The sequence below is a fragment of the Equus quagga genome, chromosome 12 (assembly GCF_021613505.1).
Source record: "Equus quagga isolate Etosha38 chromosome 12, UCLA_HA_Equagga_1.0, whole genome shotgun sequence".
Classification (NCBI taxonomy): Eukaryota; Metazoa; Chordata; class Mammalia; order Perissodactyla; family Equidae; genus Equus; species Equus quagga.
The window spans coordinates 51,335,488-51,357,442 of record NC_060278.1 but is presented as its reverse complement, the minus strand read 5'-3'; the positions used below and the strand labels follow the sequence as shown (position 1 = coordinate 51,357,442).

The 21,955-nt window shown below is 35.2% G+C and overlaps 1 protein-coding gene across 1 annotated transcript in view; it reads left to right on the top strand.

The window, feature by feature from the left end:
* BRINP3 (BMP/retinoic acid inducible neural specific 3) overlaps positions 1–21,955 on the top strand; it is a 390,477-nt gene that overhangs the window by 245,475 nt on the left and 123,047 nt on the right. The window contains exons 5-6 of the mRNA XM_046679822.1: positions 12,402–12,507; positions 17,810–18,046. Of these exons, the coding sequence (XP_046535778.1) occupies positions 12,402–12,507; positions 17,810–18,046 (343 nt within the window). The remainder of the gene's footprint in view (positions 1–12,401; positions 12,508–17,809; positions 18,047–21,955) is intronic.

Genomic DNA, 21,955 nt, shown 5'->3' with positions numbered 1-21,955 from the left:
GCACATTCATAGCAGTATTTATAGTTCATGAGAATGACCCAAGACACTGCACCATTCTAACTGACCTGTACATCCATCTAGACCAATTAAATTGTGCTTTATTGTAACTTTATTACTAGAGAGAGAGAGACAGAGAGGGAGAGAGACTGAATTAGGTTGATCAAGCCAAGCAAAGTTTCAAAACATGAGTACAGAGCTTAGAAAGCCAGAAAGATATTTTCAGTGGGTATTTGATTTATCAGTCGGAAACTTCAGGTCTAGCTCAATCTCTCATTTCACTTACATGATACCCAGCTAGCTCGATCACCTCCCTGGGCTCCAGGTACCTAATTTGTATAAGGAGATGGTGAGGCTACATAATTTCCAAGACTCCCGATAGCTCTAAAAATTTATATATGCTGGCACCGCCGCATTTTCTTCAAGAGGTGCTCAAACCAGTTTAATAAATTAACTGAAGTATTCTTTCGTAGTAAAGGTTTCTAACGAAAAATAAAATATTTATCCACCAATTTAGTTCACAGTTATTGAATTCCTACCAAGTGCCAGGTCCCATGTGTAATTATGAATAGTTTGCAGTTAAATGAGTAAAGAAGATAATGTAAATAGATGATTGTAAAGAAATTTTATAATGGCCTTAATGAAACTTGGTGGTAAGATAAAGGAGTAAGAAATTAAAACATCATGAGGGTTTTAATCTCCTAATTCTTAATGTATCTAGTCCCTCAAATAATTTTCTACGCTTGGGAAATAGTGCTTTTAATTTTGTTTAAAGCGTCATTGATTTCAAAGAGCTTTCCAAGGAGACCTATGGGGTCTTTTTCTGATACCCTTGCCCTCATTAGGGGTTGTGCTTTGAATATTAATTACATAAATTTGGTAAACTCTGTCTTATTAATATCAAATATATGACTTATTTGTAAAAATTTCCAAACCTTTTAACAGAGGTAAAACTGAAAAGTAATTATCATTAGGAAAAAGCATACTATAAAATAGCTTGCTTATATTATCATACTTTTTAAAATTACAACTTAGAGGTGAATTTATTAGGAAAAAACTGATTTCTTTTTATCAGATATAAGTGTATTTTTTGGAATTATGGGTACCCACAAGATAAAAATGAAATCAGAATGATCAATCTAGAAGTTATTTCCTAATGGGAGATTGATTGATCAGTGTGTATCTGCAATTATAGAAAAGTCATAATTGTGGCTTTGAAAGAAAACAAAATAAATATGGCATTTTAGGTGACTCAAATTGGATTCAATTTTTAAATAAAATCATGTTAATAATCTAAAATCAAGTCATTTGTTTTTCATAATCTTTCACCATCAGATTTTAGCTTTTTCTTTTTACAAAATCATGTTAGCATTATACTCAATGTGAAAGGATGTAAGTGCAGAGATGCAAGCTGGTGTTGTGGTGTAGATAGAAGACTGATAGATGGATAGATAGGTAGTAGATATCTAGATATCCGTGCAGATGTAGATATAGATGACGTGGTACATGCCCTGAAATAATTCACAAGGAGAATACAACATTAACCAACTTTTGTTGGTAAAAGTTTTACTGATATATAACATGTATACAGAAAAGTACACAGTGTTCAGATCTGAAAACATCTGAACCACCATCAGCCATGTAAAAAATAGAACATTACCAGAACCCAAGAAGCCCTCTTATAACTGCTTACCATCACACCCACACACAAGGGGTAATCACCATCTTGGCTTCTAACACTATAAATTGTTTTTGTCCAACTTTGAACTTCATATGAACAGAAGCATAATGTATGTACCTGATTGCATTCAACATTATATTTGTGAGATTAATTCAAGTCATTCTGTGTTATTGCCTTTAATTTATTCTTATTGTGGTACATTATTCAAATCCTCAACTTACTTCTACATTGAATTATTGATTAACATTTTGATTTTTTCTGTTTTGGGTTATTAAGAATGGTGTTGCTATGAACCTCTTTGAACATGACCGAGTTCACTTTTTTTTTTTTTTTTGGTGAGGAAGATTGGCCCTGAGCAGCTGACATCTGTTGCCAATCTTCCTCCATTTTTTTCTCCCCAAAGGCCCCGTGCATCATTTTATATCCTAGTTCTATATGCTTCTAGTTCTTCTATGTGAGACACCACCTGAGCATGGCTTGACAAGTGGTGCTAGGTCCACGTCCAGGATCCAAACTGGCGAACCCTGGGCTGCCAAAGTGGAGTGTGCGAACTTAACCGCTACCTCACCAGGCCAGCCCCTACATGTTCACATTTTTTTTGGCTGTACATCTGGCTCATAAGATGTGCCTATGTCTACTTATGTAGATGCTTTTGAAAAAATTCAAGTGGTTTTACCAATTTACACTCCCAACTGCAATGTATGAGAATTCCAGTTCTTCCATATTATTTTCAACACTTGGCATTTCCTAGCTTTATGCTGTTTTAAGCCATTTGGTGAGGGCGTTGTGGTATCTCATGGTTCTTTTACATTCCCTAATAAGGAAGTTGTACGCTGTTCCATGATAATTAGATACATAGCTACTCTCTTTTTTCAACTGTTTTTTAAGTATTGTTCTCACCATTTTATGGTTGGTGTGCAGATTTCTACTGGCTAGAATCGTCCATTTCTAATAGAAGAGTGTTGAAGTCTCCAACTGTACTAGATTCATCTATTTCCCTGTGCGATTGTATTAGTTTTTGCCTCACATAGTTTGATGCTCTTTTGTTAGGCATGTACATGTTAAGGATCATTATATCTTCTTGGAGAATTGACTCCTTTGTCATTATGTAATGCCCTTCTTTATCCCTGGTGATTCTACTTTCTTTGAAGTCTACTTTGTCTGAAATTAATATAGCTATTCCTGCTTTCTTTTGATTGGTGTGATCATGGTATAGTTTTCTCCATTCATTTATTTTTAATCTATATGTTTATTTACATTGAAAGTGGATTTCTGGTAGACAACAAGTACTTGGGTCTTGTTTTTTGATCCACTCTGAAAATCTCTGTCTTTTAATTGTGCGTTTAGACCATTGATATTCAAAGTGATTATTGAGATAGTTTGATTAATGTTTACCATATTCATTATTGTTTCCTATTTGTGCCCTTGTTCTTTGTTCTATTTTTGTCTTCCACTCTTTTTTTTGCCTTTTGTGGTTTTACTTGAGCATTTTACATGATTCCATTTTCTCTCCTTTCTTAGTATATTGGTTGTAATTCTTTTTTTACTTTTTCTAGTTGCCCTGGAGTGTGCAATATACATTTACACTTAATCCATGTCCACTTTCAAATAACACTGTACCATTTCATGGGTAGTGTGAGTACCTTATAATAGCAAAATAATCCTAATTCCTCCCTCTATCTGTTTGTATCATTCTTGCCATTCATTTTAGCTATATATAAGCCTACATAGCATATACATATATACATACACATAAGACATATACATAAACATACATAATTGATACATTGTTGGTATTATTTTGAACAAATTGTCTGTTAAATCAATTAAGTATAAGAAAAATAAAAGTTTTTCCTTTAATTTCACTTATTCCTCCTTTAATGCTCTTCCTTTCTTTATATTAATCTGATTTTCTGACTATATTCTTTTTCTTCTTCATAAAGAATTTCTTTTAACATGTCTGGCGAGGTGAGTCTATTGGCAACAAATTTCCTCAAGTTTTGTTTGTCTGAGAAAGTCTTTATTTTTCTTTCATTTTTGAAAGGTAATTTTGTAGGGTAATAGAATTCTAGGTTGGTGCTTCTTTTCTCTCAAGACTTTAAATATTTTAGTCCACTGTCTTCTTGCTTGGGTGATTTCTGAGAAGTCAGATGTAATTCTTATCTTTCTACATTTATAGGTAAGATATTTGTTTCCTCTGGCTTCTTTCAAGATTTTTTCTTTATTTTTGATTTTCTGTAGATTAAAAATGATATGCCTAGGAGCTGTCTTTGTGGCGTAGTTGTTAAGTTCAGCATACTCAGCTTCAGTGGCCCAGGCTTCACAGGTTTGGATCCTGGGTGCAGACCTACACACCACTCGTCAAGCCATGCTGTGGTAGTGTCCCACATACAAAATAGAGGAAGATGAGCACAGATGTTAGCTCAGGGCCAATCTTCCTCAAGCAAAAGGAGGAAGATTGGCAACAGATGTTAGCTCAGGGCCAATCTTCCTCACACACACAAAAATGATATGCCTAGTGTAGTTTTTTGACATCTATCCAGCTTGGTGTTTTCTGAGCTTCCTGGATCTGTGGTTTGGTCTCTGACATAAATTTGGGGGAAATTCTCAGTCATCATTGTTTCAAATATTTCTTTTGTTCCTTACTCTCTTCCCTTTCTGATACTCCCATTATGTGTATGTTACACCTTTTTTGGTTGTCCCACAATCCTTGGATATTCTGCTCTCCTTTTATTTCAGTCTTTGTTGTCTTTGCTTTTGGTTTTTGAGGATTTTATTGATCTACCATCTAGCTCAGAGATTCTTTCCTCAGCCATGGCCAGTCTAATGAGCCCACCAGAGACATTCTTCATTTCTATCACAGTTTTTTCTCTCTAGCATTTCTTTTCAGTTCTTTCTTAGGATTTCAATCTCTGCTTACATTGCCCATCTGTTTTTGCATGCTATCTACTTTATCAATTAGAACACATTGCATAGTAATCATAACTGTTTTAAATTCCTGGTCTAATAATTCCAACATCCCTGACATGTCTGCTTCTGATGCGTGTTCTGTCTCCTAAAATTTCTTTTTTACCTTTTGGTATACCTTGTAATTTTTTCTTCATACTTGAACATGATACACGGAGTAAAAGGAACTGCTGTAAATAGGACTTTAGTAATGTGATGGTGAGATGTAGGGGAGGGGAAGCATTCTATGGTCCTATGATTAGGACTGTCTTTTATTAAAACTATGCCTCTGGATTGTGAACTTCAGAGTTTCTCAGGTCCCCCCCCCCCCCCCCCCCCCCCCCCCACAACTAACATGGGACAGGGTGGCTAGAATGGGTCAGAATTGGATATTTCCCTTTTGCCAGGTCACTTAGGCTCTGGTAAAACCCCAGAAAGTTAGTCTCTGGTTACCTAGTTTTCCCTGAGAGCAGGTTTTGTTAAGAAGTACAGAGAGGTCAGGAGTATTTCAGAATAGCTCCTTTTCCTTTTCTGCTGTGGGAAGCAAGAGGAGATTTTTCTTCAATATTTCCTGTGAACCTGCTTAAGCTCCTGGAGATAAATCTAAAATATTGTGAGGAGCCACCCTATGCCTGGGTCCCCCTGGAGGTTTCAACTCCCAGGCTCATCCAGACTGAGCGTCCAGCATTTCATCAGTTGCAGTTCAGGTTTTCCTTCCCTGGCACTGATTCCCACTGTTGTTTCTTCTCTTGAGTCTCTGCTCTGGGAAGTCTTGACTTCCTGTATTCGCCTGTCTCCGCAATCTTGGAGGCAGAGATTTGCCCTTTGCCCTCCCTTCTCTTATAAATTAGAGTTGTCAATTTTTCATTCTGTTCAAGTTTTGGGGTGGGGGGGCAATGAGGAAGATTGGCCCTGAGCCAAAAATCTGTTGCCAGTCTTCCTCTTTTTGCTTGAGAAAGATTCTCACTGAGCAAACATCTGTGCCAATCTTCCTCTATTTTATGTGGGATTCCACCACAGTATGGCTTGATAAGCAGTGCTAGGTCTGCATGCAGGATCCAAACCTGTGAACCCTGGGCACCTGAAGCAGAACGTGCAAAGTTAACCACTGCACCACCAGGCCAGCCCACTGTTCAGGTTTTTACTTGTTAGGATGGAGTGGCGACTTCCAAACTGCTTACGTGTGAATCAGGAACCAGAAGTCTGTTAGGATTTCTTTATATATGCTGGACAGGAGCCATTCATTGGCTATGTGGGTTGCAATTATGTTAACTGATGTTTTTAATAAAGAAAGAGATAGTGAAATGGATAAGTTTTGAGGAAATATATACAATAATACATCTTTATTTCTATTTGAAAAATAGTTATCAGTCCTTATATTAAGAGGCAATTTGTTAAGATATCAGAAATGCAATATGAGCCAAATACGGTTGATGTCCCCTAGTTTAGTATTATTCTTAACAACCAAAGAAAGGTTTTGTTAAGTGTGGTAGGTGATTAAAGAATAGAAAGATTATTTCTGGAAGAAAGGTCATTTGAAGTGGACTATATGATAGGGCATTTCTGAGGCAAATATGGGCAAAATATGGGCCAAGTTGAAAAATCTAGGCAGTAACTGGTACTGCAGTTTATCTGGATGTAGGTACCGATAACAAATTGCACAACTGTCTTCACCCCAACCCCCAGCGTAGATACATTTTTCTTGCTACAATATGTGTAGGCAAAATCCATTCTTAAATATTAACATTTCTTTTCCTATTATCTTCCTTATCTAGGGAAGACGCAGATCTCTAGAAGAGATAATTGAACCTGGATGAAGGCCCTAGACTTTCTCTCTGGGCCTAATTGTCTGTAAACAAGCTACACTGTACTTATCAATATTCTGTATTTTCATATACATCATCAATGGTGATATAAAATTATTCAAAAGGTACTTCAACATAACCTAATATAACTCTGAAACAAATTAAATACAGTAGTTTGTTTTAAGGAGAAAAAGGGTGTAAAAATGTACAGCACGTGACATTTTGGTGCTGTGAATAAAGGATGATCCTGAACAGTAGCTGCTCCTCGTATCAAACATTTTTATGGCTGATAAAAGGATGAGGGCAAATACATAAAATTAGCGGGGAGAAAAAGCAGTGTTCCTCTGGGTGAGTAATTGATTTCATTGCTTGAATTTCCAATATGAACATTTACTACTTTTGTCCTTAAAAAATGTCAGATTGGAACAAACAAGAAGAATGCCATTTCATATTTTTCTTACGTTCAATAGTTCACAGATGACAAGTCATTGTAATCTGGAATAGACCCATTCATGTCTTTTTTGGAACTTAAGAGGTAAAAAAATTTCTTCCTCTTGATGTCAGATAAAGTTTCTAGGAACATTGCAAGCTTTCAAAAAATGTACATTTACAGATTTACAATAAGAGGCTATTCACATGATCATGCATTTGATTGAATTGTTGATAGAGAAACATCAGTTCAGTCAAAATGGCGAACTAATATTTTATTTTGTTCTGAAAAAAGCCTCAAGCAATAGTAGTTTCACAGAGCTATACATAATGTATGTGTGTGCGTAATTTTACACAGTGTCTATACATCTTCTCTGACTTCTTTCACTCAACATGGGTAAAAATTTTCTCATATAATCGTAATTTTTGATAGACTCTTTCATCTTCTATACCAGAGGTCAGAAAACGTTTCCTGTTTCTGTTGTTGTTACTATTGTTATTTTCTGTTCTATGTAATTGTACTGCCTGTTTTTTTCCAGTACCAATATTTCTGATTTAGCTTTGTTGTGGATTATTCTTACTATAGTGTGCTATATTTGCATACTGACGTGAGCTTGTATAAGATTTGTGCATAGTCTGGTTCAAAGGTGAGTTTCATTTAGGATGATTTAAAATCAGGCATCCTTTCACTGTTTACAAAGGAAAAATACTAACATCTAGTGCTAATATGAGAGAAAGTATCATGATCTTACAACCTTAGTTGAGACTTGGGGCGTGGATAATTTCAGTAAGTTCACACTAGAGTTATTATGGTGCCTTTGCTTTTTAATAGTAAACATATAATTATACTCTGCCTTTACTTTGAAATAATTACTGTGGGCCAGGGCCACGTTAAGCCTTTTTCATGGATTATCTCATTTTTTTTCTTCATAACCGCCCTGTACTGTAGGAAAATTGTAACCATTTCACCCAAAAAGACCTTGAAGCTTAAATAGATTCCTCTCTAGTAAGTGGTGGAGTTAGGATGGTGACCTGAGCATGCTCATTTGAGTCTGTTTTCTTCAAATTATGTAACATTATTATGATTTTGACTAGAAATATTTTAAATATTTAAAATAATTTTAAATATTTGAATATTTTAAATAAGAAGTATCTTAGTTTGAAGATGATGGAGCCTTTAACAGTACTATTTTCACTTAGGCATGTGGAATGTTTTTCTGTGTGTTTACTCTTTTGTCCTACATCTTTTTCATTGTTTTAATTTTTTTTCCTTTTCTTTCCTCAGATAATTTTCCTTCAACTAGTTCTTCTTGAATTAATTTCATAATTACAATGCATTGCTGTAGCATGATATCATCTTTAGAATGTGTAAGACTAGGGGGAAATTTAATGGAAAATAACAAAGGTTGTTTCCTTCCAAGTAAATTATCTATCCCCATTTCATTTTAATCTAAATAAACTTGAATCTATACTACTTGTTTATATAATAACTTCCAAAGCATCTCTTTGAATTAAGAAAGTTATTTATTTTTCTATGCTCTCTGTAAAATTCTCCAACTGTGAAAATAATAGGCAGCAGTTTAATGAAACAACATAGAAACAATATAGAAAAAGTGGAAACGAAAACATGCATTTTTTCCATTTACTATACTTTTGTATCTTCTCTGACTTTTAACAATATATTTACGACACAATTCACATAAGTTGTCAATTATTGAAGTCAGGAGTACATTTGTCATATTCTGAAGACAAATTTGTCCTAAATAAATTTTGAAAAGGTCCAATTTTACATTCCATAGCTGGTTAAGCCAGATCTTCCATGCCACCCCTCCCTCAGCTCCCCAGCCTCCCAACACATAATTTTCTTCCTGGTCTTCAGCTATAACCAAAACCAATGTGACACTTCAGAGGGGACATCATTTTTGTATCCTAAGGACTATGTTCCCTTGCTTTCAACACCCTCCCTCCAAGAGATAAGTAAAATAGATAAATACAAATCTTTTTTCTCATTCTATATGTCATTTCTCAGCACCTCGAATGCTCTCATTATTAGATTATTGTCAGTCTTAATCATTTTTATGTTTAGCTATTGAATAACTCTTCCTTGGTTCCATTATATATGGAGTCCTCTAGATCAGATAGTCATTATCAAGTGATGAACAGAATTTCAAGCCATGTGTGGCGCAACTACGTAACTTGTTTTTGATGGAGTTAACATCTCTATAAAAATGTTTGTACAATAAATTGCCTTTTATTATTATTTTTTTCATTTTTATTCCCTTCATTCGTATTGAAAAATAAAATAAGTATGGACATATTTGTTAGTACTGACACTAATAAGACATTAGTAGGGTCCTTAAATACAGTACAGTTGGAAAAATAGATTTGCATCATTGAATGTGCTAGGGTTTGTGAATTTTTATATTAAATCAGACGATGAGCAGTAAATTCAGTTGTGAATGGTAAAGAACAAAATGTAATTATAAACAGGATGTGCTAGATTTTTATTTTTGTATATTGTGGAAGGTGAGAAATTAAAGCAATCTATAGAGAGAGAGAGAGAGAGAGAGAGATTCAAACTTTCTCTAAATTTATAAACCTATTATTTAAATTTCCTGCATTTATTCCAAGAACATAGTAATTAAGTATAGCAAACTTTCTTTTGTTTTTTTAAAGGTATGCTTTTTTGGTGAGGAAGATTGACCCTGAGGTAACATCTGTTGCCAATTTTCCTCTTTTTTTTTTTCTCTCCAAAGCCCCAGTACATAATTGTACAACCCAGTTGTAAGTCATTCTAGTTCTTCTGTGTGGGATGCCACCACAGTATGGCCTGATGAGTAGTGCTAGATCTGTGCCCAAGATCCAAATCTGTGAACCCCAGGCCGCCAAAGCAGAGTAGGCAAACTTAACCACTCGGCCATGGGGCGGCCCCATGGACTTTCTGTAAAGATATAAATTACCATCTTTCAAGGGTTAAGTGTTAGGAGATTGCCTTCCAATTTCTAAGATGTCCTCTGTCAATGAGTGTGTGTTTTAAGCTAATTTTATTTAGAAAACTTCCTTAAAATGACAAATATTGGAGATTGTTTATATTGTTGTGGTGTGTATGCATTTATGTGTGTGTGTGTTGAGGACAATAAACTACATAATAGGACAAAATGAAGATTTAACTTACCTTAAACTCTAAGTCTTTCCTTTGATGCCTTAAATCCTTCTTTTACCCTTTTGTTATTAATAACATGTTAAAATATCAATTATACCCATACACACACATATACAGGTATGTCATACATATCAACACTACAAATTATTTTCCGGAACCAAATAAAGGATAGTCAGTATCACTGGAGTGCAGTGGTGGGAGCGGTATACAAGGTGGTGTGGTGTTAGGAAAAAAGTAATCCTTGCCCATGATAAACTACATTCTCAGCCGTTGCTATGTGCTCATAGTCAATCTGGGTTCCTCTAAAGGACTTATTTAGAAATTGTGACCAAGTTGCTGTGGTACAAATTATAGCTTTACTTAGTGCATCTGAGCTGACATGTCTATCCCGCTATCTTTGATTACCACCTATAAGTTTTGACTTCCAAATTACTAATCCCTTCTTTCACATAATGTCCAAGAAATAGATCTGCATTGTCACTCTTTCTACTGGATGTTTCCAACTGAGAGTGTTATTCAACTCAGAGTCAAAATGCTCAAAACCAAGCTCCCTTACGTGCTCTCCACAATGGAGCTTCTTTGCACCATATCTTAATGTTATCACATGCTAGAAACCTCAGTTGCCTTTCTCTGCTTCCACTGTGTACATTTTCAGTGTTTCACAATCTTACCATTTCTAATAGATTTTCATAATCATCTGCTTCAGATAAATCATTGCCACTGCTTAGCTCAGGTCTTCATCATCTCAATATGGCCTTAGTGTTTTTCTTGGCTTCATTTTTCCCCTTACATTCCCCCTTCTCTTTCTCTTACAATGACCATGGGCTTACACAAGAACTAGTATGTGCTGTGGATACTTGAGTGACAAATAGGCAACATCCCCTACACTGGTGGCACTTGCATTCCACTGAGAGATGTCAACAATAATCCTGATAAATGAGTAAATTATGCAGCATGTTAGAAACTGATGGCTACCGTGGAAAAAGTAGAAGAAGTTAAGCAAGAAAGGAAACAATGATCGGAAGAAGGAAGTGTGGGAAGGTGTATTCATTTAGAATAGGTTAGTCCAAGGAATCCTAAGAGAGGGATAATTGAACAAAAACTTGAAGGCAGTGAAAGAGTGAGCTTAGAAATATTTTAAGGAAAAGCATTCAGGGTATAGGAGCAGAAAGTAAAAAATTCTGAGGCAGGAGGATACCCAGCTTGTTCGAGGAGCAGCAAGGAAGCCAGTGTGGTTGGGGCGGAGTAAACAAGGAAAAGAGGAGGGGGAATCGTTCAGAGAGGTAATAGAGAGCTGGATAAGGTGGCATCTGTTTAGTCCGAGAAAGGGCCCTGGCTTCTACTCTGAGTAAGATGGGAAGCCATTTATGGAGTCATGAATGGTGGAATGAAATAATCTGAATTATCTTTTGCAAACCATTCTGGTTGATTAGAAGAGAATATCTTTTTCAAACACAAAGATCATGACAATACTCCTCTGCTTTAAAACATGTTTGGTTTTTAACAAAATGATCCTCAGGATAAATTTCTAGTCTCACAAAGTGGGTTAAACACCTCTTCATCTCCTGATGTTATCCATCCCAAGACATCCATGGAAAAGTCAGGCCACAATATATGATTCCATAATGAAGTGCTAAGACTCTGTGCCATAAATTAGAACCTTATGGAAATGCTAAAATAATACAAGTGGAAATCATTATGGAATACTTTGTCTGGGTGTTTGAACTTGAGCTTGATCCTGAGGATAAATAAAATCAATTAGTCAAAGGCGAGAAGGGTAGGGTGGGGTGGAGCATGTTGTCTAAGCAGAGGAATAAAATCAAGAATATCCAGCTGGACAATGAAATCACCTGCCTTTTGGGGAGAAGTGAGACAGATGGAAGCCAAGCAGAAGAGTTTAGACTTTGATGCCACCATAAAAGAGGAGAAAACTGTAGATTTTCGAGTAGAAGAACAAAGTAATAAAATCACTTTAGACAGTAGCCTGGCAGATGGTTCTGATTTATTGAGGGAAAACGAACAAACAAAAAACAATTCTTATATGAGTCAACTCTTGCCATCTACCTAAAGGAGCATGCCCTTGTCACAGCTTGGGGAAAATCAGTGACCTTATATGAATGATGCTTTTGACCAAAGAGGGCTTCCATTATTTTCCCAGAAGATTTATGCCTGACCAAGGGGAAGAAAATGGAATTGAAGACAAAGGGAGTTATGTGTCTTCTCTGTGCTTAGGTGTGTGTATTGCTGGCGTGTATCAGATCCAAGACTTTTCAATGATGTTTATTGTCAAATGTATAATATTAGTATGTGACGACTACACTGAACTGAAAGAACATTGTAAAGTCTGATTTATATAATAAAATTGTGTTTTGTTCATCAGGTAACAGAAACACGGACGGGTCCTCTTGGCTGCAGTAACTACGACAACCTGGATTCTGTCAGCTCAGTTCTGGTTCAGAGTCCTGAGAATAAGATTCAGTTGCAAGGTATGTAGGTAAAATTTTGTGATTCTCTATAAGCCTGGATGATAATTACCCAGGTATGACTTCTTTCTTTCTTACTTTTTCTTTTTTTGAGGAAGATTAGCCCTGAGCTAACATCCACCACCAATCCTCCTCTTTCTGCTGATGAAGATTGGCTCTTAACTAACATCCTTGCCCATCTTCCTCTACTTTATATGTGGGGTGCCTGCCACAGCATGGCTTGATAAGTGGTGCATAGGTCCAAGCCTGGGATGCGAACCAGAGTGCGCAAACTTAACCCCTGTGCCACCTGGCCGTCCCCTCTTTCTCACTTTTTTGTTAATTAAGCCATATGTGCAGAACTAGGCTGTTAAAATGTTCATAAGAGGCTAATTTCCTAATTTTTAACTGGTGTAAACATACTAGACCAGAGAAAGATAATGTTAAAATTCACTTTACTTCTTTGATTTAGTAATCTATAGCAATTGAACGTTTACCATGTAACATTTTACTTTCACACAGTAATCATTATCTCAATAAGTGACAGTTTTTCCATAGATGAGCTTTGACTTTTTCCTTATAAATTCTGGTAAAAGTTGTAACCATATTTATGCAGAGTGTAACGTGAACCAGTGACATTCTAAATATAATTTAATATAGTAGTTAAGGCTGCATTTGTCTTCTGACAAATAGAAATGTACTTGAGACTATATTAAAAACTATTTATATGTGCATTATTTCCATTGTAAAGATAGATAATGTGATAATGGTAATAATTTACCATCTTTTTTATTACTATATTTTGTGAGATAATTCAATAAAGGATTTTTTAAATAATTAATTTTAACAAATGTATACCATTCTGAAAATGGTGATGGGTATGTGTACTTATCATTCATAGAAGCAGGAAATGATGATGAATGCACATGTTTTAACATGTACTAGTTGAACAAGCTCAGAAAGGTCTTTGTGATGGCACATTGTCTAAATCAAGTTGACTGTCAAAGGGGCAATTTTGAGTTGTTCTGTAGTCTACCTTTTTTTTTTTTTTTTTTGGTGAGGAAGAGTGGCCCTAAACTAACATCTATTGCCAATCTTCCTTTTTTTCCTTGAGGAAGATTGTCGCTGAGCTAATATCTGTGCCAGTCTTCCTCTGTTTTGTGTGTGGGACACCTCCACAGCATGGCTTGATTAATGGTATGTAGGTCTGCACCTGGAATCCGAACCCACAAACCCTGGGCCACAAAGCAGAGAGTGCAAACATAACCACCATGGCCCCCAGCTGGTCCATTAGTCTACCTTTTTCAATTGCCTAAGTTAGAGCTATATTTGCATTATTCAGTTTTACATAAGAATGCTTAAAAGTTTCAGAGATTCTGCCATTTTTTCTCAAGTTTTCAATCTTGAAAAATGTAACAGTATTGGGTTATTTAAATTTACCCTAAATAATAAATGAATGTAACTCATTTTGAATTGTATAAAAATTATAAAAAGTACTTGAAAATTTTAAACTTTAAATGCTAGCCAATTTATCATTATCAATTTTAGATTTAAAGTTAGTGAAGTATTTTCTCTAAATAGAAATGCAGTCTACCAATGTTACTTGTAATTCTCTACAGCGTACTCATTAAATGTATGGATTAACTTTCATTCAGGGTATTAACTTTCATCAACAAGGACAATGAATGTTTATATCAAATATGTTTACTTCAATTGATTCATTATTAAAATTTATTAACACGACATTGATTTTTACTTGTGAATCACTATGTTCAGTTTTCAAAATATTATATTATCAAAACAAACATCAGCCTCCTGTCTGTCTTGAAAAAAGGTAAACACAAGAAATAAATGAAGCAACATTTCCCTTTTGTGTAACTGCTATTTCTACTCTTTTCAATTTATGTGATTAACACAGAAAGCTACATCTCCATATTTCACCTTTTTCTATTTTCATGCCTATATTTCTCATTGTCTAATGCAACTTTATTTGTACCCCTGTGGTACAAAGACCTTTCCAAAGATAATTCTAGGAAATCGTTATCAAGCCCCTCAAACTGCCATGTATTCTTTCTTAAATTTCAGCTCTACTCATAGTCCAAGTATCATGTTAATTCACCTCTTCAATCTCACCTTTATGATTAGCCCTTCTCTACTTTAAAAAAGAATGGGAAGCATTTGCTGATTCTGGATCAATGTTACCATGATACATTCCTTTGAAGATTATAAAAAATTCTGGGTCACTATTTGCAGCAGTTGGAAAAACTGGTGTCTCCAAAGAATCTTTTATTAAGGTTCCACGATAGGTCATTGGGTCTTTCATAGTTAGATAGTTAGATAGCTAGTTGGTTGGTTTGATGGATGAATATAGATATAGATGATATAGAGATAGATAGATAGATAGTTTTTTTCTGTGTTTTGTTTTTAAGCACAAAGTGCAGTGTTAGAACTGGCATTTGGCCATCTTGGGGATCTTCTGACTTCATATATATTATTGAGAGGAGTCTGAAATTGAAGGGCACTGGTCAGCTGCTCATTTTCACTTAGTTTTTTTTGTTGCTAGAACATATATTTTTGTGGCACAAATTACAATTTTCGTGATGTCTCTCATCGATTTTGTAATTTTTTTATATATTTTTCACTAAATATTGCTGCTTTAGTTTTCTCCTCTCATTCTGGGGTTCCAATTAAATGTATTTTTAGACTTTTAACTTTCGACCTGTGTATCTTTTATGCTGTCTTCTGTAGTTTACATCCCTTTGCCTTTTTATTATTCTATGTTCACTATTTTTTCTGACATATTCCAGTTTGATAATTATCTCTTCAGCTGTGACTGGTCTGCTGTTAAGCCCATCAATTGGGGTTACTTCTTAAAGCCAATTTATATATTTTTATTTGCAGAATTTCCATTTATCATTTATACTTTCCAGTTCTTTGTCAAAATTGTCTGTTTTGTCATTTAATTTTTGACCAGGTGATTGAAATTAATTTACAGTTCATATTTGATAGACTCTATATCTTTTCTTATTTTTTATGTGCTCCCTATACTTTTCATTGAATTCTGATGCTGTGCTTGAAAATTTGTACACATAACATAAAATTATTGAAAAAGTTTTCTTCTTCTAGAGCAGATTTACTATTGTTTCCCATTTTTAACTGAACCACTTGAAAGTATGCTTTAGATCTAGTGAAGGCTAGTGTTTTCTTGTGTTTTTTAAATTACTTCTTGGATACATATAGCCCTGCTGGATTACAAGAAATCCTGAGGAATTTACTATCTTTATCATGCTGGTTCAAAACTTTTTTTTTTTTTTTTTGGTGAGGAAGATTGGCCCTTATCTGTCCCAATCTTCCTCTATTTTAGATGTGGGATGCCACCACAGCATGGCTGGATGAGCATTGTGTAGATCTGTGCCCAGGATCGAACTTGCGAATACCAGGCTGCCAAAGTGCAGCACTTGAACTTAAGCACCATGCCACCAGGCTGGCCCCTCAAAACTTCAATTTTTGCTTTGCTAACTGGGCAAAACTCTAAGACAAAAACTATGTCCAATGTTTGGCTTACTCTCCAAGGATTCTCTCCTTGGCATGTTAGCCCCAGAAATCCTCACTGCATTATTGGCCTTCAGATCCCTTCAAATAGATTATTTTAAATATTTTCTCCATATTTTCTGGTTCTTCCTAATAAGAAAGTTGGTTTTAAAAAAATCTAGCCTTCCAATACTAGACACATCTATGGTTTACTGTGTGGTTCTCAGCTCATGACACTTGCCCAGTCGCACACGCTCACTATCACAGTACCCTCTATGCTCAGAACTCAGCTTCCTTAAGGACTGTCTCAGCACCAAGTAAACTTTCTGTTCCTATGATCCTACCAGTGTGTTTCCTCTGTTGCTTCTGCACATTGAAAAACATATAATTGTTTAACCAGTTAGTTACATCTAGTGAATTATAGGCATCCCAACTCTAGTAGTTATTAAGTACTATTGTAAAGTATTACTACATAGTTATTTATTTGATATTTCCCTAAATATATTGCAACTACCTTTAGAGCAAGGTTGTGTCTCAGTTATTTGCATATTTATTCTTTACCTAGAAATTCTCTTTCAAATGAGAAGCATTCAATAAATGTTATCTATCTAAGATTAAATAAAAATGAATAGTAAATACGTAGTGCTAAGAGTATTCTCCTGACCAAAATATGGGACAATTAATCTGAAAGAATGAAACAGGTATAATTGTCAAGATACATGCAAAGCAGATTTTTTTCCTAAACACCAATCCATGATTTTTATTAAATCAACTTCATAGATAATGGTCAAGGGTCAAAAAATTGACCTTTTTTGTTTTGGTTAGAAAAGAACCACGTAAAAACTGTAAAAATCCAATTTTCTAGTAAATAGAAATTAGGTATTGGCCAAATTTTCCTTTACATTTATGTTTAATTTTATCTACTGATTCATTTGAGTATTTAACCTTTTTATTAAATTTTCCTTAGGTAGCAAGAAATGCTGATACAGAAACTATATCTTTTCTTAAAATATCATAATGAATGTAAAGCCAGTAGAAATCCCCAAATGTTAATCCTATCCCCTTATTTTCATCTTTGATATTTTTCTTAAGAGATAGCAACTTTACTGAACTTCATGTAGAAAAGTAATGACCTGCATCACTAGGGCCGTCTGAAATCATGGCGAGGAAATGAACTGTGAAACAGCTAAATGAGAGCATCTGCTTTCCCGTAGTCAGCCTTAGTCATCAGTCCTAACAACAGAGCCACGTAGGTTATGTGTTGTTAATGGCATGAAATAAGCATTACCAGAAACCATCCAGAACTCTTTTCCCAATGCTACAACCTACTGCATTACAATATCTACATAGATGTGGGCTGATAGCCTGAAAGTAAAATGAAAATGTTGAAAACTATTTGTAATCAAACAGTGGGAAATAAATGTGTACATCTCTTTGCAAAAGTAAAGGAAGATGGACTCTATCTACATTGGCGAAAAATAAGCAAATATTCTGATCGATCAAGTCAAAGAACCAATCAAATAAGTTTAAAAAACAAAATCAGGTAGTCTGAGAGATTAAACGCCTCTGTAATTTTGGGGAATTCTTAAACAGGATGTGGAATCAGGCTATGTCGAAAAGAATTATAAATACTTGCAATCTTGTAGACTTAGTTCTCTAATGATAGTTTTAAAATATGCATGCATAAACACACAACTTAATACACTTAATTTGGGGCCTGTTTTGAATATGGCAAATACGTATTGTACTTTTTTCTTTATCAAAGTCAACTTCGGTGCTTTCTTTGTTCTTTCAGGGTTGCAAGTGCTGCTTCCGGACTATCTTCAGGAGCGTTTTGTTCAAGCAGCCTTGAGTTACATTGCTTGCAATTCCGAGGGAGAGTTTATCTGCAAGGACAATGACTGCTGGTGTCATTGTGGTCCCAAATTTCCAGAATGCAACTGCCCCTCCATGGACATTCAAGCCATGGAAGAGAATCTTCTTCGAATAACTGAAACCTGGAAAGCCTACAACAGTGACTTTGAGGAATCAGGTAAGAGATATATTTTAATCTAACACTTCTAAACTTTGCCAAAGAAGTTACTATATTGAAAAGACTATTGACCCTTTTGGAAGAAGCTATTACATGCTTACGAGGGCTTTTATTTAATTTTTTTATTATTATTCTTTCAAATGGACATTCCATTGCTTTTATTACTGGTTATTCAGTATTTCATTGAATCATATATGGTGCTTTGTGTATTTCTATATACTATTGGCACTCGAACCTACCTGCTCTTGAGCTGATGTATTAGTCATTAATAAAGTCTTTGTCTTTCTCAGTATAAGAATTTATCATCTGATACCTGTGACACCTCTCCGGGATTTTCTAGTGGCCAGAATTTCACTTGTTAGGCAAAATGCAGAGAGCGGTTATTCTCTCTCTTGTTTACATTAACGTGAATCTCATGAGTGTGTGCCTTCACGTAACTCCTTATTTTTATGATGAAATTTAGATCAATTTTGAGTTAGTAGTATTTGAGGGTTTTATTTTTTGTTATTTCTGAATCTTTACAAGTTCGTATATGTTTTCAATATTGCTTTTTATTGACCGCATAACTTATAATATCTACATTTCATAAAGCATTGAACTTAATAAAAGATTAAGGATGCCTCAGCATAAAATTAAAAGTATTGATAAAAGCATATGTAATAATTGGTGATAAAAGAAAAATAAAAATCCCCACAGTGTGGTGAGTATAATTATGTAGCATTTAGTCAAAAGTGTTGGACATGACTAACTTTCAGATGGGCAAAAGAGGTTTTAACTGCCAAGAAGTCACATTTACATGCTTGGATGTTATAATTCTTTTGGTGATTCATGCAACCAACCACACTTATAAAGTGACAACAAAATTCAACATCCATTTTTGATAAAAACACTTCACAAATTAGGCACAAATGGAACATATCTCAACATAATAAAGGCTGTATATTACAAGCCTACAGCTAACATGATATAAGAGAAAAGATAATTGATGGTTTCAACAAAACAGCACATTTTTGTGGAGTAGAACCACCAAGTTATAGAATAAAAGGTAAATTATAGAATAATAGGTAAACAGATTTAGGAAGAGTTAATAGATTTAGGTTTTCTTAAGATATATTTTGATCAAAATACTGTGTAATATATAATCTTCCTCTATTTTAGTAATATTTCTATTTATATGAACAGGAAAAATTGTCTAGAATCAGGGCCAGCCCCGGTGGCCTAGTGGTGAAGTTCAGCGTGCTCTGCTTTGGTGGCCTGAGTTTGGTTCCTGAGTGTGGACCTACACTGCTCTGTTAGTGGCCATGCTGTGCTGGGCAGCCCACATACTAAAAAAGAGAGAAAGATTGGCACAAATATTACCTCAGGGCAAATCTTCCCCAGCCAAAAAAAAAAAAAAAAAAAAAGTCTAGAATCAAAGATCCTTATTCCCTTGACCAGGGAATCCTCTTAGTCCTCATATTTGTGGAATTCACATAAGAATGGTACTCCTTTTATTTTGCCTTGAAAAGGATATTAAAAAAAAATCACCAAATGAGCATTTGGGGTTTTGTTTTCAGGAAGAATGTAACAGATTGAAGTAGACCAACATTCCATTGGTAGTAACCAGAAAGATGAATAGTCGCTTTAAATTATATTTTTAAAGACATGATAGATCATTAAAATTACAAAAACCAAATGGACTAAAATTCCTGGCAGGAGATATAAGCTGGGGATTCACAGCTTTCCTTCTTCCTTTCTTATTTTGTTCATTAATTTATTTAATTCTGTGGACATTTGCCAATTCTTGGTCTAGTCTAGAAGCTGAGGACTCTATATTCTCCCAGGCAGAGAGTGGCTGATGGGAGCAAGGAAAACCAGCCAAGTTTTTAGTGGTTGTGGAGACTGGAGTGACAAAATTCTAGACTCAGTGGGCCAAAAGAAGTTCAGTTTTAACACAAGATATTTGCTGAATTTTAGGTAGTGCTGGATGCTAAAGAACTACTCAAAATTCTTTGAAAGCAGAGTGAAGTTTAGCATAGACTTTCAGGTGCTTAAGAAATAAAAACTCTCTAGAGGGAGGGGCTTGAAATTAAAATAAACAAAGATGGAAAATACTGGAGAGAGTGAGGAATTGACACCGAGTTTCTACAACTACTTTTCCTTGGGGCACATTTATCAATTCAAGGTCGACTTAAAAGCTGAGAATCTAGGATTAGCCCCTGGAAAATGCTGCTGTTCCAAGACAGAGAAACTAGGAGAAAGTTTTGCAGTTATAGTAGATTAAGTGAGAAAATTGGGGGCTCACGGGATTTTAAATCCACAACCAGTCTCCTCTTTAAGACAGTTACCTTATTTTGAATCCACCTGTAGCAGATGAATAAAGAAGTAAAGTAAAAATCTCTGAATGATAGAATTGAATTTTCTGCAGTGTTACAGGTCTGAAGTAACAAATGCTCACCAGGTCCTTAAATGAAAGTTCTAAAGTGTCATGTCCTAAGAACCGGGGAAAGTCAGAGGTAGACAGAGTCCTATACAATTATACCCCAGTGCTGATATAGCTCAAATATTGATCCTAAGGAGTTGATTCTAAAAAAGATCAACTCCCTATAGTGTTTCTTAAATACACCTCTTGAGGGTGAAAACATTTTCTAAAACCTTTACAGTTCTTTTTATATATGGTGGACATAAAACCTTAATTTGCAATACATATGAGCAGACAAGACCTTGTGGCCAGTATCAAAGAGAAAAGAAAGCAGACGATAGATGTAAGATGATCCAGATACTGAAATTAGTAGGAAAGGTTTTCAGAAAATTATTATCAAAATGTTCAAAAAAAATAAAGGAAAACAAGGATAAAGTAGATGAAGGTATTGAAAGTTCACAAGAGATTTGGAATTTATAAAACTGGACTAAAGGATATTCTAAAACGTAAAAATGCAGTATCTGAAATCAGAGACTCAACGTTTTGTTTTAATAGGAGTTTTGGCACAGTGGATGGCAGGGTTAGTGAACATGAAGACAGGTTAACAGAATAGACAGAAATGGGAACAGTAAGGAAAGTAACAACAAAATGTTGGATAAATGCATAACAGGCGTGTGAGATAAGCATAAAGGGCCTAACATATTTTTTTTTATTTGAAGCACAAAATGAGTGGAGGGGAAAATGGAGTAAACAATATGCAAAGACACAATGGATGCAGATTTTTTAAAACTGAAAACCTACAGATTCAACCTACAGATTCAAAAAGCACAGCAAACACAAGGAAATATAAATACAAAGAAAACCAAGGATAGGCACATGGTAGTAAAATGGTTGGGAAAAAAGGCAGAAAAATTTCTTCAATATAACTAGAGGGAATAAAAAGATTACTTTCAATAGAGTAGCCATAAGTCTGACTGTCAGAAAAAAGAGAGCAACAGATTTAGACCTCTTTAAAGTGCTAAAAGAAGATAACTGTTAATCTAGAATTATGTATCATTTCAAAATACTTTCAAAACTGAAGGTGAAAATAAAGATGTGTTCAGACAAGAAATGCTGGGTGAAAACATGAAAATGCAAAGGGGAATAAGATACTAGAAACAGCAAATATACATGAGGAAATATAAATGAATATCAACTGTACAAAATAATAATTATAATGTGAGGTGCAAATAAAATATATGGAGGACTGTAATACATGACAGTAGTATAATAATGGGTGGTGAGTGGAAGCAGTTAATATTATAAGCATGCCAAGGTCCTGGCATTGTTGACGATGTGTTAAGAGATTTAATTTGGGGGCTGGCCCGGTGGCCGAGTGGTTAAGTTCGCGCGCTCCGCTGCAGGCGGCCCAGTGTTTCGTTGGTTCGAATCCTGGGCGCGGACATGGCGCTGCTCATCAAACCACGCTGAGGCAGTGTCCCACATGCCACAACTAGAAGGACCCACAA